The 18,480-nt window shown below is 63.5% G+C and overlaps 1 protein-coding gene across 3 annotated transcripts in view; it reads left to right on the top strand.

Moving 5' to 3' along the window:
• KIRREL1 (kirre like nephrin family adhesion molecule 1) overlaps positions 1 to 18,253 on the top strand; it is an 86,732-nt gene extending 68,479 nt beyond the window's left edge. Inside the window, exons 3-16 of one of the 3 annotated variants that reach the window (XM_032317443.1) lie at positions 848 to 997; positions 5,361 to 5,518; positions 7,215 to 7,365; positions 8,265 to 8,370; positions 8,493 to 8,641; positions 8,814 to 8,941; positions 9,553 to 9,679; positions 9,761 to 9,861; positions 11,178 to 11,376; positions 12,501 to 12,608; positions 12,743 to 12,882; positions 13,469 to 13,546; positions 13,659 to 16,870; positions 16,915 to 18,253. In XM_032317443.1, the coding sequence (XP_032173334.1) occupies positions 848 to 997; positions 5,361 to 5,518; positions 7,215 to 7,365; positions 8,265 to 8,370; positions 8,493 to 8,641; positions 8,814 to 8,941; positions 9,553 to 9,679; positions 9,761 to 9,861; positions 11,178 to 11,376; positions 12,501 to 12,608; positions 12,743 to 12,882; positions 13,469 to 13,546; positions 13,659 to 14,135 (2,072 nt within the window). In that variant the 3' untranslated portion in view covers positions 14,136 to 16,870; positions 16,915 to 18,253. Of the gene's footprint in view, positions 1 to 847; positions 998 to 4,579; positions 4,668 to 5,360; positions 5,519 to 7,214; positions 7,366 to 8,264; positions 8,371 to 8,492; positions 8,642 to 8,813; positions 8,942 to 9,504; positions 9,680 to 9,760; positions 9,862 to 11,177; positions 11,377 to 12,500; positions 12,609 to 12,742; positions 12,883 to 13,468; positions 13,547 to 13,658; positions 16,871 to 16,914 lie in introns of those variants that run through there. The other 2 variants (XM_032317442.1, XM_032317444.1) reach the window with 2 other exon arrangements.
• Positions 18,254 to 18,480: the final 227 nt, after the last annotated feature.

Genomic DNA, 18,480 nt, shown 5'->3' with positions numbered 1-18,480 from the left:
TGCACATTCTTACTCTTTTTGTTGTCCAGAGGTTGAGATTATTTGCTGAGGGGTCTGCATATTAGCACAGGTGAGGGGAGTCTGTCCGTGCAGAGGCGGGAGACGGGCTAGTGGCTCTATCGACGACAGAAAGAAAGAGAACCCGGGAGAGATCAGTGGATAAGGAGTGAGAGGGACCGATAAGCCCTGGACAGCAGGAGATGGTGCGAGTGAGCCGGTGGGGAGCCCGGGAGAGAGGGCACGCGAGGGCACGCGAGCCTGCGGGGGGGGCAGAGCGGAAGGGGCCAGCGGCTCCCAGGCCCACCTGCCGCAGCCGCAGCAGCCGTGGCTCCTCCAGGGCCTGTGTGGGTCAGGCCTCCTTCAGGGGCGGGACCCTGCCGCGTCCATCCCCGGCATGGCCAGTGCGGGCATGGCCTTGGCCTGCCTCGGCCCCCCCGCCCCCCGGCCCCAGGGGGCCCCGTCTGTGCTGCATGCGCTCCAGCGCCCACACGCCCTCCCCGTCTGTGCTGCGAGGCCCTGTATTTCCAGCGCCCACACGCCCTCCCCGTCTGCCCTTCCCTCAGCTTTTTTCCTGCTCCTCTCCTGTTCTTACAAGGGACGCTGGTCTGGAAACAGCTCCAGAAATTCCGCTCTTCTGCCCCTTCTGTGTCCCCCATTGCTCCTGCTCCAAGGCCCCCAGCCTGTCCGTAGGAGGCTGTGACATGGGAATGTGACACCTGGGGCTCTGTGGACGGGGTCCCAGGCCAGGGTGGCAGGAGGAGTGCAGCCGTGGGGAGAGAGGGGCCCCTGGTAGGCCGGGTCCCAGGCTGGGGCAGGGCTCACCTCATCCGCCCTTGTGTCCCTGCAGCCTGGCCACGGTATCGGGTCGTGGGCTCCGCGGATGCCGGGCAGTACAACCTGGAGATCACGGACGCCGAGCTGTCTGACGACGCCTCCTACGAGTGCCAGGCCACAGAGGCCGCCCTGCGCTCGCGGCGGGCCAAGCTCACCGTGCTCAGTAAAGCTCTGCCCTCCTCCCGCTCTTTCCCTCCTACCCCCGTGTCCCCTCCCTTCTTCCTGGCCGCTTGTCTGTCCCCACTGCCCTCCCGCATCTTTCTCTAAACTTTGTGCAAAGCCAAGTCCAGCAGAAGAGGGTAAAGCGGGCTGTGGGCCCCCACGGTGGGACCGAGGGCGCGTGAGGCCTGGCATCCTCTGTGCCCAGTGGGTTGGGCTCTATCGGTTGCACACAGGGCTCCCCCAGGGCAGAAGAGTTGGGGTGGAGATGCACCTGCTCCTGGCCCAGGCTTGTCGGTGAAGAGCTTCTCCCGCCCTCCCCACGGCTGCCTCCAGCCCACAGCTGCCCCAGGGCTCCCTTTCGTCCTCACTCAGCCCGCACTCCCCTTCACCACTCTTCCTCCCTGGCCACTGAGAGTCCCCTGGAGGCCCTTCTGGGAGCCGGGGAGCAAGACCAGAAGGAATGAGCTGGAGGGTTGAGAACTGGGGTGGTGGGCTGCGTCCTGCTGGAGCAGAGCAGAGGTCCCTCTGTGAGAGCCCCCCCGCCCCGGGGCCATTTGCATAGTGCGGGGACTGGCCCCTGCAGGAGACAGGCTGGGACACCCCCTCTGGCTCCCTCCAGCCTGGTGCTCTCCCTCTGCCTCTGCTGGGCTTCCTCTGCCCGGGACCTACCTCTTCCCTTTTGTCCTCCGTGCTGGCCCGTTCCCTTCTGCTGCCTTCGTGTGCTCTGTTGGGCTCCCTCTGTTCCATCTCATTGCCTGAAACCTGCAACGTGGGAGAAGCCCCTGGAAGGGCTGGGGGAGAGCAGGACTGAGGCCGCGAGCTCGGACACAGGAAGGTTTTACCCGGCGGGAGAGTGGGGGTGAGGGGGGCGCAGGAAGTCGTCCTTGTGTCTGGAAGGGCTGACCTGGGAGCTGGAGGTCAGGAGCCCTGGCCCATTCTGGCACTGGGACCCCGAGGGGTCACGAACCCTGGGTCTCAGTTTGCTCATCGGTAAGGCAGCATGGTGACATCAGCCTTCTCTTAGCCGCTCTGCCCAGGCAGCTGTGAACCACTGGGGCTTGGGCAGGGAGGTGTCAGGGCAGCAAGGACTCTAGCCTGGGGGGAGGGGGCTCGCACTTCCTCGCTCGTGAGCAAGGTGCAAGCCTGAGGTCAGGGCGAGAGGCGGGTGGCCGGCGGGGATGGGCATGGGGCACCGCGGGGGTGACAGCACCTCCCATCCCTCCTGGGTGTGTGTGAGCCCGCGCCAGCCCAGGCCATCAGAGGGAACCCCGAGATTCTCGGCAGCCCGTCTGTCTTCTTTCCCCTCCCTAACGGCCTCTGCTGTGGATCCTGGAGGTCCTCCTTCTCACCCAGGGGACTCCCACCCCAACAAGGAGCCCCTGGTCCCCCCTCCCCTCTCCTGCCCCAGACCCCCAGAGACAGAGCAGCAAAGATGAGAAAAAGCCAGCTAAGCCCCTAGGTATGGCAGGAGTGGGGCTTATAATGGCATCCAGTGGCTTGTTTTGTTCAAGAAAGGCTTCTGGAAGAGGAATATAAATGAGGACCCAGACGAAGAGTGCCTTGTTGAAGAGCTTGCAAGCCACTGAGGGAGAGCCGCGGCGGGGACGCTGGGTGGCTCATTTGGAGGGCATGGTCTGTGGGCAGTGTGTGGAACTTCCCAGCCTATCTGGGGGGCTTGGGGGGCCTGGGGGGCAGGGACAGTCCCCAAGAAGAAAAAGAGTGAGAGGTTCGTGCTCGCTCTGCTCTCTCAGACCCCTGCCACCGGCAGCCGTGTGCAGGCTAAGAAGACAGGCCTCGTCTCGCACGCTCCCTGCTCACCCGGTTCTGTACGCCGGTGCTCACGGTACCAGTCCCGGAGACTGAGCAGAGTGGACAGTGGCCTGCGTCCAGTGCCCGGCAGACCCGCCCCATCTGCAGCCACAGCCCTTGTCTGCGCGCCCCGCTCCAGTCTGCCTTCTTCGTGCAGCAGCAGCCTTTCCTTCTCCCTGCGGCAGGGCTGAGCAGCGGCCTCCCTCTCCCCTGCAGACACGGCGCCCACATGCAGGCCTGCAGCCTCCCCCTCCCACCCCCTGCCCCGTGGGGACGGCGGCGGCAGGGCTCCAGGTTCCCAGGGTCGGTGGGCTGGCCCCCACCAGCCGTGCCCCTTAACTCCCTCTCCTGCCTCAGGGCACATTCCGTAACCTCTCCGAGCCTCAGGGGCCTCGTCTGGCATTTGGGGTCCATGGTATTTACCACGAAAGGATTAATGAAGTATGCTTTGCGGAGAGTGGCAGGCGCGGTCACATGCGTGTGGGCCCTTTGGTCGGCTTCCCACGAGCGGTGGAAACACTGGATCGCGTCACAGCTCACCGGCTGCACGTCTGGGATCTCCAGTCGACGACGCCGCTGGGGAAGAGTCGTCTACGTTATTTTTAAAACTTTACAAACGAGGAAACTGAGGCCACAGACCTACATACAGATTTGCCACAAATTAGGAAAATGTGTTTGTAAACAAGCAGCCGCACGGACACGCCCTCTGACAGCAGAGCAGACAATTCTCCTTTGCCCCAGAAACGGAGAGAAAGACGGGTCAGCGACAGATGGATGGTCTTGCCCGAAGGAGGGGAAAGGGCCAGCGTTCCAGGGAGGGGGAGCCGAAGGGAGGCGGCGCCTTCCGTCTGACCCAGGGCGTACTGACCCCGCAGATGGACAGGATCTCTGCCCATCCAGGATGTCCTTCCTGGGTGAGACCGCAGGTGTGACCTCGGAGGGGCCCACGCAGACGAGGAGACCCCGAGTGGGGGCTCTATATCCACGCGTCTCCTTCGCACCCCACTTCCACATGTGCACAGGGGAACAGGGCAGAGCCCCAAGCAAAGAGGAGGCGGCGGGGCCTCGGCTGATCTGTTGGCCCGGAGCCGGGGGCACTGCTGGCTCTCGTCCGAGCAGCAGCGGGAACGCAGCACACGGTCACCCAGGCCTGCACACCGCAGTCCGTACCCAGCACCCCTGCTGACCTTCACGAGGGCCCCCGGGTTAGGCAGTGCCGCATCCCTGCTGAAGAGGGACTCTCCCCTGAAGGCCTCACCCAAGATCACACGACAGGTGACCAGCCGTACACAGGGGTGTAACATCAGGGCAGTCTGCTCGGAAACTCTGCTCCTCTGTGTGTGTGAGTTGAGCGGAAAATAAACAGTGCAGGTGGTGCCTTTCTAGCAGAAACTGTAGCACAGGACCGGCCTTTCCTACAGCCCGGGGCAGCCCTGCCCGCCGTGAGGCTCTGTGGGCCTCCAGCACCTGCTCTCAACAGTTTCCTCACCGAGCCCTCCCTGGGTCTTCCCAGCAGAAGGCAAACCAAGCCCTTTCCCACTGCTGGCCTGATGACAACAGGGCCACCAGAAGGACGGTCACCGAAATCCCAAAACCCCGCCTTTGCCGCTTCAGTCCCTTAATTACTCATACAGCTGCGCTCCCCGTGGACCTGCTGTCAGCCGAGCTCGGCTAAACCTCGGGCTTTCAGAGAAAGAAGCAGCCCTGCCTTCAAGGAACGTGTCATCTCACCGTCTGAGCTTTTTGGAGCCTGTGGGGATAGGACAAGAAGAGGCCTATTTCTTGGCGTCAGAAATCGGACCCATTCAATCCCTCAAGCAGTTAGCAGGAGCTGATGGTGGCCGCCTCTAGGCCTGGAGTTGGTAGAAAACCAGGGAGCAGGGGACAAGAGCTTTGGTTGGGAAGGGGGCCCGAACAGTCATCCTAAGTGACCCCAATATGAGGTCGGTTGGGAGCTCAGAGCCCCTGCCTGGAGCCACCGCTGGGCCGGCTGTGGCAGGAGGGCCCGTGCAGCAGGCTGCGGGAGGGACAGCAGAGGTGAGGACGCGAGAAGGTGCGGGGCTGCCTGGGGGAACCCTGAGCGGCAGGCCGAGACGCTAGTGAGCACCCCCATGGCCCTTCATAGGCCTCCGAAGTGTCTGGGCAAGGAGGGGGCACCGTCTTAGCTGCGTGGGAGAAAATAACCTGCCAGTGGTGATGGATGTGTCTGCCGGGGGACTGGAGGCAGGGAGTCTGTTCGGGAGGTGGCTGTGATAGACCGGCTCACCGGGCTGGCCCAGGGTGAGGCCTCCCCCCCGTGCGGCCCCCGGAGTGTGAGCTGCACCCCGGTCCTGGAGAGCCTAGCTCTTCCCCAGTTTGCGGATGAGTACCCCTCATCCACCAGACGGGCTGGGAAGGAACCTGCTGGGGTCGGGGGCTGCGCTGGTGGCAACAGGTGTACAGATTGCAAGTTCAGGCAGCAGCGGCCGTCCACGGAGCAGACGTGCAGCGGGAGGGACGCCGGCAGGGTCAGGGGATTAGTCGCACCCTGACTGATGGCTCTAATCACCCCGCAGTCCCCCCAGAGGACACCAGGATCGATGGCGGCCCTGTGATTCTGCTGCAAGCTGGCACCCCCCACAATCTCACATGCCGAGCCTTCAACGCCAAGCCGGCCGCCACCATCATCTGGTTCCGGGATGGGACACAGCAAGAGGGCGCTGTGGCCAGCACGGTGAGACCCTGCTGCTCCCCCAGACCCCTCAGCCCCATCCCAGGTGGGCCTGACCCAGACTCGGGGGGCACAGATGTGACGGGGGAGCTCGTACGTCATCTGGTAAAACCCTTATTGTGTAGCTGGGATCCAGAGGAAAGGAGGGGGCGCCCACGTTCATGGTGCGCTGGTGCGTTCAGTGGCTAGCAGAAATGAAGAATAATGCTAATGCCAGATACACTGATTAAACACCTACTGTGTGCAGGGCACAGTGTATGCTGAGCTCCTAATGGACAGTCCCTCTGGATCCTCAAGGGAGTTTCATAAGGCTGGTGTTCTGTCCAACTCACCAAAGAGGGACACCAAAGGTCAGAGAGGCTGATGCCTGCCCGGGGTCACAGGGCTGGTGTGCAGCGGAGCTGGGGTCTGCACGTGGCTCAGGCTGCACTCCACTGAGCCCCTCGGCCTTCTTCCTTCAGCCTCTGGTTGGCACGACTGAGTGAGCAGGCTGTGGCAGAGTCACCAGGGGATGTTCTGGGTGGCGCTGGCTGGAGTGAACATCCACCTCTCCAGTGTGAGGTGCTTCTGCCAGCTGCGGGCAAACACACAGGTGTGCCCAGCCCTTTGCTGGGTGCCGTGGGAGACCCACTCACCTGTGTGCCTCGGAGAGCAGCCCCAGGCAGAACTGGGTTAGCCCTGCCCTTGACAGGCTGGGTGACCTTGGACAGCTCCCTGCTCTCTGGCCTTGGTTTCCCCATTTGACTCAGGACACTCCGGCTTCAGTGGTGCTTAACCTTTTAGCACAAGATATCTGTAATTCTTCTCCTGTAGGGCTTCATATTTTGAAATGTTCTGGCAACCAAACGAGCTGATTTGTTAACAGCCATTTGTCGTTCACGTCCCTTCTCTGGTTTTCTAAAGACGCAGGTCCCGGGCGAGCAGCCGGGGGAAGGGGGAGCCTGCGCCCTGCACGGCGCCAGCCCTGCTCTGCCCAGCAGAGGCCTGCGTGTTGCTGCCGGAGAGCAGTGGTGTGGTTTGCCTTACACAAAACAGCTCACAGGTTCTGGTGACCACGTTTGGGGGCCTCAGGGCCTCAGTGGCCCTCGCTGAGCCGGGGAGACAGCCCGTGGGCCTTCCCGCTCTCCAGGGGCCTGCAGTCTGGCAGGAGAACCCCAGCACCCAGCTCACGCACAGCCCCCCGGGTGAAGCTGCTGTGCCCAGAGCAGGACAGACCGAGCTGGAGGGTCTTGGGGACGGGAGGGTCGCAGAGATGGTGCAGAAGAGGAGGGACTTGGGCCGCCCTGAGTCCCCGGAATGAGGCTCCGAACCACGGGGAACGGCAGGCCATGCAGCGTGGGCTCCGGCAGAAACGGCGCGGCACTTAGCAGCCGTGGCCCGACACGGGTCCGTCAGTCGTGTGCTCGGCCCTCGTGTGTCATGCTCACGAGCGCGAACTGTGGGTCCTAGAGGGCAGATGGGAACTCACTGCATTTTCTGTTCAGTTTTTCCATACACTTAAAACGTCTCTAAAAAATAAAGTCTTTATTTTATTAGAGTCTATTTATTTTAAGAGGCTGGGGCTGGGGCAGGGGTGGGGAGGGCGGCAGCTCCGGTTAAAGTCCTCTTGCCCCCCTAGCGCAAGCCCGTCTCTGCGGGGTCATCCTGGTCGCGGTGTGGGGGGTGCAGCCTGACCCGGTCTCCCGCTGTCCCACCCCAGGAGCTGCTGCAGGACGGGAAGAGAGAGACCACTGTCAGCCAGCTGCTCATCAACCCCACAGACCTGGACATCGGGCGCGTCTTCACCTGCCGCAGCGTGAACGAGGCCACGCCCACCGGCAAGGAGACGTCCATCGAGCTCGACGTGCACCGTGAGCGGGGGTCCTGCCGCGGCGCCGGGGGGAGGACTGGGCTAAGGGAGAGAGTGTGGGGCGACCTCGGAGAAGCCCCGAATGCCGATCCTGCAGGGGCGGGGGGCGTGGGGGAGGCACGGGCTGGGAGTCAGGCAGCTCTTGGGTCAGACCCAGCATGAGACTTGGGCTGTGACTTCACCTCTCTGAGCCTCAGCTCCCAACTCTGTGTAGGTGAGGAAGATAAAACGCAGGCCTACAGGGTCTTCTCTGAAATCCCAAACTAAATCCAGTTTGCTGGCAAAACATGGACTAAGGTTCTCCACAGTCTCTTACTTAACCCGTATCTCACTATGAGGTGTTGCCCAGACCCCGCTGGGGGTCTTACGTAACAAATGGTCTGTGCACACCAGCACCTTTCTAAAATGGGGAAAACTCCAAATTCTGAAATACATCTAATCCCCTGGGGCTCAGAGAAGGGACTGGGGACCCGTTGCCGGCTGTTGGGGCTGGGGGAGCACTTGGACAGGACAGTGTCAGAGCAGCCAGCATGGAGCCTACTGCCGTTGGGGGGGGGGTACAGCCCCTCCACCCAGAAAAGGGAGGGAATGGGCAGGGGCCGGAGATGCCCCACCTGCACCCCGCCAGGCTGCCCTGACTCCTCGCAGCCAATGTGCACTTTACATCCGCTAAGTGTCCCTTAGGCGGCAGCCTGGGTCCCGGCCCCCTAGCCGGCCCCCTAGCCCGGCCCCCTGGAGGCTCCCTGGGGTAAAGGTGAGGAAGATGCCTTCTTACTGGCCCTGGTTCTCTCTTCACTGCAATTCCCAGATCTCTGCACAGGGAGAGGGCTGGGTGTGTGGGTTAGGAAGAGAAAGACACTTGAGGGACAGAAAAGACCTTTCGTGTCCCCCGCCTTGCAGACCCTCCCACGGTGACCCTGTCTATTGAGCCGCAGACGGTACAGGAGGGGGAGCGCGTCGTCTTCACCTGCCAGGCCACAGCCAACCCCGAGATTCTGGGCTACAGGTGCAAGGGGTGGGGGCTGGGGTCAGCCTGGGCCTGGCGTGGGGGCTGCCGGGGGCATCGCGCCCCGGCTGTGGGTGACAGTCGTCCAGGGCCTGATCCCCGCCGCGACGCCTCCACCCCAGGTGGGCCAAGGGCGGCTTCTTGATTGAAGACGCGCACGAGAGTCGCTATGAGACGAACGTCGACTATTCCTTCTTCACGGAGCCCGTGTCCTGTGAAGTCCGCAACAAAGTGGGGGGCACCAACGTCAGCACCTTAGTCAACGTCCACTGTGAGTGCTGCCCGGGCGGGGCCCCGAAGGCCCAGGGGTAGGGGCGGGGCTCCGTGAAGCTCAGGACAGGCGACAGGCCGGGAGGGTGGCAGGGCGGCGGAAGGAAGAGCAGGTTGGCCGGCGCTGAGCCCCGACGAGACCGAGGCCCTAGCCAGGGCTCTTCTCCACGCAGTTGCCCCCCGGATCGTAGTTGACCCCAAGCCCACGACCGCAGACATTGGCTCTGACGTGACCCTCACCTGCGTCTGGGTGGGGAACCCCCCCCTCACCCTCACCTGGACCAAAAAGGACTCAAACATGGTAAGACGCTGGCGGCCCGTCTCGAGCGCCGGGAGGAAGGAGTCGGTCCCAGGTGGGAGAGCGGGGGTGGGGCGGGGCAGGTGCACCGTGGCTTTTCCGGTCGGAGCCACGGTGTGTCTAGGGTCTTGGGATTTGAAGGAGGAGGCCAGTGCTTGGGATCAAACCCCCTTCTTGCCGTGGAACAGCGGGCGACTCAGTGCCTGTGGGAGGGACACGGGGACGTAGGTGTGTGTGGAGGGAGGGGTTTCTGCAGCTCTTAGACCCCGGCATGAGATAGTTTGGGCTGGAATTGCAGGAAGAGGGATGTCAGGGTGAGACTCCCTGTCTGGCTTGGCAGGGAAAGTTCTAGAACAGACCGAGAGGCTGCGTTCTCTGAAGTCACCGCAGCTCCGGCTGCCCTCGCCGGCCTCTGCCCCTCGCAGCCCACTCTAGTGGAGACCCAGGGCCCCAGTGAGGCCCTTTTTACAGTCAGGGGATGCAGCCTTTGCCCTTCCGGGAATTCACTTGTGGCCCTTCCTGCTTTCTTCCCAATGCCTCCGATGCGGGGCCCCGCTTGGACCCAGGGGCCCAGGCCTCCTGGCTCCCCACCCGAGGCTGCTCTCTCTGCCCAGGTCCTGAGTAACAGCAACCAGTTGCTGCTGAAGTCAGTGACCCAGGCCGATGCGGGCACGTACACCTGCCGGGCCATCGTGCCTCGGATCGGCGTGGCCGAGAGGGAGGTGCCCCTCTACGTGAACGGTGAGCGGCCTGCGGGGCTGGGCCTGGGCGGGCAGGTGCTGCCGCGTCCCGCCGGCCCTGACTGCGTCTTCTTGCTCACAGGGCCCCCCATTATCTCCAGCGAAGCGGTGCAGTATGCTGTCAGGGGCGACGGGGGCAAGGTGGAGTGTTTCATCGGGAGCACGCCACCCCCGGACCGCATCGTGAGTGCCGCCTGCGTCCCGGCCAGTGCCCCGGGGGCTGCGTCCCTCTGCCCCCATCCCTGCTCACAGGACAGCCCCTCCTCCCTCACCTGTCACATGGCCCTGAGCCAATTACTTAGTGTTTCAAACCTCCGTTTTGTCATCCACAAAATGGGGTCGGTGTCCCCGCCTGGTCGGGTGGCTGTGGGGCGGCCGTTGCGACAGGTGCGAGAGGCCGGGGTTGCTCTGTCTGCCTCATCTCCTTCCCTCTCCCAGCTTCCCTGCCCCCACCCCCCGGCCTCCACCCTGCCCCTGGGCTCCCTGGCCCTCTGCCCCCTTCTGTCTTCCTCCTCCGACGCGCCCCCCTGCCCCTCCTTTCTCCTCGTCCCCACACCATGCGCCATTAATTCCTCCCGTGACCATTAACCGTCAAACCCCTCATCACATTTAATGACCATTTGGCTAACTCCAGGGCTGCCCAGGGACACTTCATTACCACGGCCGCCTGGGCAGCGGGCGGCTCGGCTCCCGGGGGGCTTCCCGTGCAGAGCTAGGAGGATTGATCCCTGGAAAGGAGCCAGTGCTCAGCCACTCCCCCTCCCTCGGGCTCCACTCAGGGAGGGGACATGAAGGGGGTGTCCCGGCTGGGAGGTCAGGGATGAGAAGGATGGGGATACCCCTTTTCTGTGCGGGATCTTCCCTGTTTTAAGAGTCTGGGGGTGGGTCTCCAGAACCTCCCAGGTGGGTTCAGGTGGGGATGCCTGCGGGTTGGCTAGAGGTGAGGCTAAAGTCTGAGTCATGAGTAGGACAAACCTTGGGCATACAACTCCAGGCTGGTCCTCTGCTTTCACAGATGAGGACCGGGAGGCCCAGAGGGGGGAGGGAGGCCACACAGGGGCTCAAGGGACAGCCAGGCTCAGGGCCCAGGGTTGACCCCCCATCCGGGACATCAGGGGCTACCAAACGCTGGTTCACCAGCCCAACCACATCTACATCGGTGGGATTCTTATAAAAATAGAGAATCTTGGCGCTCTCCCCTGGAGATGCACATTTAAGACTTAAGCTCCAAGAATCTGCGTTTTAAAGAATGTCCCTCGGCATACCGGCACGTTCCTACCTCCATCACGCTGGGAGCCGCTGTTTCCCTTAGACTGGAGATCCCATGCCAAGGTTTGGGGCAAGAGGGTGACTTGGGTTTGTTGCAGGGTGAGTGCTGGGCTGGGCTGAGGGACGCACGGGGCGCGTGGGACAGGAACGCCTGGAGTGTGGGCCAGGTGTTTCCGGCACCAGCCCTTCCTTACGCGCCCGCGCCTCCCCTGCCCGCTCTGTGCGCCCAGGCCTGGGCCTGGAAGGAGAACTTCCTGGAGGCGGGCACCCTGGAGCGCTACACGGTGGAGAGGACCGACGCGGGCAGCGGCGTGCTGTCCACGCTCACCATCAACAACGTCATGGAGGCAGACTTTCAGACGCACTACAACTGCACCGCCTGGAACAGCTTCGGGCCCGGCACGGCCATCATCCAGCTGGAGGAACGAGGTGACCGTGGCCGGGGTGCGCGCCGCCGGGGGCTCTGCCCCTCCTCTCTCCCCGGCGGTCCTCGTGGGGAGACGACCCTCTCGGGGGCCTGCCCTCCAGAGCCTGCGCTTGTGCTCAGCTGGGGAAACCCACCCCCTTTTCCCAAAGTGCACTAGCGGCCCCTCTGGATCTGCCGCGCGCCCGGGGCTGCAGGGACGGCTGCGCACAAGACGCCGCCCCGGCCCTAGAGGGGCTGTTGGGTCAGAACAGAGTGGGGAAGCGAAGGACTTCAGGTGGGGAAAAATCAGATGCTTCGTGGACGGGTGACCTCCCTGGGTTGGCATGAGGGTGCAGAGAGGAGGCACATGGTGGGCGCCCGCAGCTAGTGGTTCCCGCCTCTTCGAGAATCCTTCCTCTGCTAGGAAGCACGCGCTTCCTCCCGTAAGACCGTGCATGTGGAAGGAGGCGCTGCCTTTGACTTTGCTGGACGCTCTGAGGAGGGAGAGACAAGTGGGGGCTCCCGTCCGGGGTGTCTTAGCTGAGAGCGCCAGCGAGGGGAGGTGGGGAAGAGCGAAGTGGAGGGAGTACGGCAGGACCCAGCAAGGAGGGTGAGGACGTCCCGCAGATCCGGTCCATCCAGGACTGCCAGGAAGGGAGAGTTCGCTGGAGGAGGTTCCCTGCGTCCTGCTTAGCTCTGGGGAGCAGGGCAGCCAAGGAGAACTGTCGGAGCCCTGGGAAGGCAGGTGCCGGGGCCGCCCTGGCCAGGGTGAGGAGGTGGCGTGGTGGAGAGATGCGGGGGACACGGGTGGCGGGTCTGAGTTTGTGGAGACGGCTGAGCTCAGAGCATCCCAGCCCAGGAAGCCAAGGCCAAGCCTCGCAGGCAGGTGGGCTGCAGAGGGGTGGACGGACACCCAGGGCCAGAGTCATGCTGTGTCACAGCTGAGGGAGGGGACATGGCCATGCTCCCAACTCGGATTAAGCTGAGGCTCAGGCCTAACCCCAGACCCAATGGACACCTTCCTCTCCAACTCCCCCTGACTTGAGGCAAATGCCGTTCCCATGCATGGGTGCCGGCGGGGCCCTGGTGCCGGCCTTCGGGTCCGCGTGAGCCGCCGGCCTCACCCAGCCTTCCCTTCTCTCTGAAGAGGTGCTGCCCGTGGGCATCATCGCCGGGGCCACCATCGGCGCGGGCGCGCTGCTCACCTTCTTCTTCATCGCCTTGGTGTTCTTCCTCTACCGACGCCGCAAAGGCAGTGAGTCCGGGCCTCCCACCCGCACGCGGCTCCCCCCTCCCCTGCCCGAGCACACAAGCCCCGCGGCGCCCCCAGCCCCCAGGGCTGGCCGGCAGAGGCTAGCAGCGTGCATCCACCTGCCCTTCCCTGTGCAGGTCGCAAGGACGTGACCCTTAGGAAGCTGGACATCAAGGTGGAGACTGTGAACCGGGAGCCACTCACGATGCATTCAGACCGGGAGGAGGACACCGCCAGCGTGTCCACGGCGACTCGGGTCATGAAGGCCATCTACTCGGTGAGGGTCCCCTCCTCCTGGCCCGCCCCCCGCTCTGCTAACCACCGACCACCATCTGTCCACCCTCTGGTGATGGGCTCTGATCCTGCCACACCCACACCCCCCCCATACACACTCCCACGTGCTCACATGTGCACACACGGGCGCACACATGCTCGTGCACATACGCACACACGGGCACGCACACGTCCTCCCCAGGCTAATTTCCGTGCCGCAAAGGACAGGCAAGTGGGACCTTCCGTCGGCTGGAGCTTGGCCTGGTCCTTCCCACACAGTCAGACTTGGAAACCCCTAGAAGTTTTCTGATCCAACTGCCGCATAGCTCAGAGGGGGAGGAGGAGACCGATCCGGGGAGGGGCTGTGACACACCCAAGGTCACACTGTGTGTCAGCCATAAAACTGCTGCCAGGTCGGATCTCCGACCTCTTCCCATGCCCCGCGCCCCAGAGCCTCTCCCGGGCTGGGCGCACACTCAGAACCTGAGTGTGCCCGGGGCCCCAGACCCCTCGGGCGGCCCTGGGCTTGGGGCGGGGCCGGCGTGGGATGAGAACCGCCGGGCCCTGACGCCCACCCTGCGGCTCCGCAGTCTTTCAAGGACGACGTGGACCTGAAGCAGGACCTGCGCTGCGAGGCCCTGGACACGCGGGAGGAGTACGAGATGAAGGTGCGCGCGGGGTGGGCGCGGGCGGGCTGGGAAGAGGGGCGCGGGCTCCCCGCGGGCCCCGGCAGGTGCAGCCGGCCGCGCCCCCACCGCGCCCCTCGCCCCTCGTCCCCAGGACCCCACCAACGGCTACTACAACGTGCGCGCCCACGAGGACCGGCCGGCGTCGCGGGCCGTGCTCTACGCCGACTACCGCGCCCCCGGGCCCGCGCGCTTCGACGGGCGCCCGGCCTCCCGCCTCTCGCACTCGAGCGGCTACGCGCAGCTCAGCTCCTACAGCCGCGCCCCCGCGTCCGACTTCGGCCCCGAGCCCGCCGGCCCCGGGCCGGCCGCCCCAGCCGGCGCCGACTCGGCCAGCACGCTGTCCTACGAGAACTACGACAAGTTCAACCCGCACCCCTTCCCCGCGGCGGCGGGCTACCCCACCTACCGGCTGGGCTACCCGCAGGCGCCGCCGTCGGGCCTGGAGCGGACCCCGTTCGAGGCGTACGACCCGATCGGCAAGTACGCCACGGCCACCCGCTTCTCCTACACCTCGCAGCACTCGGACTACGGGCAGCGGTTCCAGCAGCGCATGCAGACTCACGTGTAGGCCCGGGGCCGGCCGGGCGCCTCTGCGGGGCAGAGGACGAGGCTGTCACAGCCGTTCCCTGATATTCAGGGGCGTTGCGCGTCGCTCCCGGCCCGGCCCAGCCTTCGTCCTCCTCCGCCGGCGCGGCAGGTGGGGAGCAGGTCTCCCGGAAACACCCCGTCCCGAGGATGGTGCTCTGTGCATGCCCCAGCCTCCTGGGCCTGCCCTTCCCTCTTCTTCGGGAGGACGTGTCTCTTCTGACCTGGGCTCTCTCCTGGCCCGAGCAGGCGGACAGGGAAGCGAAGGTTGTGGAGAGCGGAGGGGACACTTTTTAGCATTCCCATTCTGCCCCACCCCTCTGGTCTCCCCTAAGTGGGCAGGGGTGTGTGACGATGAGCAGGCGTTGGCCTAGGGGGACACGCAGTGGGGCGATGGGGGGGGGCTCAGGCGCAGATATGCGGAGACGCCTTTGCCCGCCCCCCCCCTAATTCCTACCCGGGCAGCATCTCTCCTTCCGGGACTGCAGAAGGGACCTCGGATTGATTTTAGCGGTCCACCGAGCAGCCCTGGCGCTGAGTTCAGATCCAGCCCTCATTCAGCTGGGATCAGAGGGCCAGCTGTCCTGGCTGCTCATTGTGGACACCTGTGGGCAGAGGACCCAGCTTCTCTGTCCTCTGTGCAGGGCCAGCAGGTTAGATGGGTCCCCATGGAGAAGAGAAGGTGGGGGAGCCCTGCCCTGACACACCAGCAGGAAGGCTGTGCGCTACAAAGCAGTTTCCAGAACCCCGTCTAGCGGAGCCCCTTCCTTCCCCAGCTGGTCCCGCATCCTGGCTTTCACTCTTGAGCCCGTCTGGGGCGAGTGGTGAGAGGGTGGGAAGCCTCAGGCTATTTTTCAAAGACAGCAAAAAACAATGAAAACCTCACTTGGGGAGGAAAAGACAAAAGCTGTAGGGAATCCCCCACCCAAAGTCCCAATGGGGAGGGAAGGGGGCACCTGCTCACCAGATTCCTAGCACCGTCCATTACTCGGAATTTCCAAGCACTTTGAATCCATTTTTAAACATTCAGGTGGTAAGACCTGTCCCCCACGGGCTTTGACAGGCTTAGGGAGGGTGCCTCGCTCTCAGACTGCTTGTCCTGCCCTGCAGTGGGTCGGGGAGGCCCCCTTCCGGGGGCATGGGAGATAGTCTCTGCAGACAGGTTTTTTGTTAAGTGTCTTTTTTTTCTTGGACCAATCAGATTCCTTCCACTTTCAGTGCCTTGAGTGTCCAGCTTTGGTTGACCGGCTCTGTGGGAGGGGGCCGCGGGGGACTGGGATCCCGAGCCCCAGACACGCCTCTAAGTGTTGCCGACTTTCGGGGACGGCGGGTGGGGGGCCTAGAGAGGAAGGAAGGTGGCCCGGGAGGACACTGCAGGCACTCCTGCCCATGCTGTCCCCACACACACATTCCACATGGCCATTCTCAGCCGCCACCTCTGACCAAAGAGAACTGTGAGCCCGCCCCCTTCTCCCGGCAGGCGGGGTCTCTGGGGCGATCCCCGGAATGCGCTTTGCCCTCTCTCCTGGTCACCACTCATTAGTCGTGTTTGCTTTAATGAGTTACATGCTCATCAGCCACGGGCCATCACCACCCCTGCGGATGGCTCTGTGGGGTGACATTCCTCCCCATCTTTGCTGGTAAGGTCCAGCGAATGCCCAGGAAGCAGGCAGCTCTGTTGCAGCCAGGCAGGCTGCCTCTACATCCCCTTCTGCGGCATCAAGGGCAAATCCTGGGTGTCTCTTGGGGGTGGGGGGACATCACCCAGGTTCCAGCTGCATTCTACCCCTACCCCTGGGAGCTGACCCCTCCGTACTGAGTCCTTTATGTGAGCCCCGGGAGAAGGTCTGCTAAGGATGCAGGTTCCCATGCAGATGAATTCACGCATATTTTGATTCTCTTCACAGAAACGGAAGCCATGGGTAATCGAACGGTTAAAGTCTAAAGATGGCGATGGCTTTTTAAACAAGAGTATTCCAAAAAATATTCATTTGTATTTGGGGTTTGGCCACATTCTGTTTCCTTTTGTTTGGCTTTGTTTTCGTGCGGGGCCCACTCTGTGGAGATGATGAAGAGGAGGGCCCGAGGTCACCAGCCGGCTCAGCTGACGCTACGGGGACCATTAGTTTTCAGAAGCCTGTGAACACAGCTTACTTTTCTGCTCTCTGCTCTTGGACGCCGTAACCGGCCGCTCCTGGGTATGGAGCGTGCCCAGGGCAAGGCACAGAGAGACACCAGCGCCCCAGGCCCTCTCTGCCCTCTGCAATTTGCACACCGCTCGTCTGATCACCCCCAGAACTGGAGCCTGCCTGTCGGGCCAGACGGAATTGCTTTTCCTGGGAGGGGAAGGCGCCCTTGAACACAGGAGAGCTTTGCCGTTGGAGGCGGGGCCCCTCCAGCAAGGTGCCCGAGTGCGTGGTGTGGTCGTCTCGGTGACCCCGAGCACCTTTGATACACTCATCTTAGTGGGAAGAGTGAGGCACGAGGGGGTCAGGAGATCAGGAGCCTCATCCTGAAGCTGCCATTGGCTGAGTGACCTGGGCCTAACCTCTTCATGTTTGCCACCCCCGATGTTCTGGCCTTATAACAGGGGGAGGGCTGCACAGCCCTAGAATGATTCTGCTCTTGCTGTATTCATTCGGTGAGGCGGCGGCCCGGCCAGCCCTGGGGAGGAGCTGGGCGCGGAACGTGAGCAGGGACGGGGAGGAGTGGTGGAAGGTTCTCTCTTGAGGAAAGCTTGCGCTGGGGAGGAGTGGTGGAAGGTTCTCTCTTGAGGAAAGCTTGCGCTGTGGGCCTCTTGTCACAGGTGTTGCAAGCGGGTTTCCCGCAGGGTGTGCTGGATGCGGAACGGCGACGGCGCTCACCCTCGGCCTCCGTGAGATGGCTGTGGGCTTGTCCTCTGACCAGTGGGAGTAGTCGCTTTCGACGGGAGCCCTCTCGGAATTCTGCGGGGTTGGCAAAGGCGTCTGTGGCCCGGGCGGGGCGTGGGGAGTCCTCCAGGGTGCCCTGGTTCCGGGCGGCTTCGAGCAGGGGGCCGGGGGGAGTCGGGGCAGCCACCTTCCGCCCTGTCCTCTCGCCGAGGAGGCGAACCTGCCGGCCAGGGTGTCTCGAGCCAGGTAGTGAGCGTGAGCAAGGCTGACCCTTCTGTGAGGCCGCTGGTAGAGGGAACAGGGGAGAGCAGGTGACTCTGGTGATTGCGGGTGAGCTCCTGCGGGCTCAGACTGCGTCCTGATTCCTGCATCCCTCGAAGCCCAGCCCCAGAGTCCTTGTGGGGTCCAGGAAGGGGGGCCACCAGGGACGGCGGCGGTGCTCCCCAGAACGCCATGCCCGCGGTGGACAGGGTCAGCTTGACCCCCCACCTGCAAGCCCATCGCTCTGAGGGCGGGCCCTGCCCCGGAGCCCCTTTTCCTCCCACGCTCTGTGGGGCACCACAGGCTCTGGGCTCCTTAGAATGGAACCGAATGGTCCCTCAGCCCACCTGACCCGTGCAGGCAGCAGTGCTGGGCCATTCAGGTCGGAAGAAAAGCCCATCAAAGTCAAGACCCCGCTTGGACTGAAACGGCTCAGTCGCGGCCTCACTTGGCTGGGTGGACCCTTCCGTCCACAGGGCTGCTCTCCTGGGCCGCCACGACCTCGGAAACCCAGGCTTCCCTACCACTCCAGTGCTGGGCATCCCTGGCGGGTCGCTGCCCTGTGCCTCGTGTTAGGGAGTCACCCGGAAGGCGTTCGTGAAGCCCCTGCCTCTGGCAGGACCAGTGAAGAGGTGGTCAGCAGACACTCCACAGCCCGAGGGATGTGATTTGGAAAGGCATCTGTTTTTGTGAAGAGGCTAGGAAACTAGTATTTAAATACCCCCCTCCTTGGTCCCTGCCTTCCCCGCCCCCCAGTATCTGCCTCTCCTGGAGGCCAGCCTCCATCCGCCTGGCCTCCTCCTGCCTCCAGGCGGCCGGGGAGAGTCCGGAACCGGGGCGCTGGGGGAGGTTCCCGTTTCCTTGCGTCACTGTGAGGGAGCTCCAGGCCCCGTCCCTGGAGAAGGCTGCGCAGAAGTCACAGGCCATATGGGTGGCTCTGGTACGAGCTGCCCTTACAAATAATAACAGGAATAATAATAATAATAATAATCGTAGAACCATCCCGCTCCCGCCGGCCTCCTGTCCCGCCCCTGGCTGTTCTTGGGCCACAACCACGGGCCTTTTCGAGGGTTGGCAGGCCGCAGGGCCTTCTACTTGTTTCTGGAGACCAGATGCTGCCCCGGGAACATCCCCCAGCTCCCGGCCCGGTGGTCACGCTCTCCGCCCCGACCACCCTTGGGGTCACAGCCTCCACTC

The sequence above is a fragment of the Mustela erminea genome, chromosome 17 (genome assembly GCF_009829155.1).
Source record: "Mustela erminea isolate mMusErm1 chromosome 17, mMusErm1.Pri, whole genome shotgun sequence".
NCBI classification, from domain to species: Eukaryota; Metazoa; Chordata; class Mammalia; order Carnivora; family Mustelidae; genus Mustela; species Mustela erminea.
Note: the sequence above shows the minus strand (reverse complement) of the source record. Positions and strands in the feature narration are given on the sequence as shown.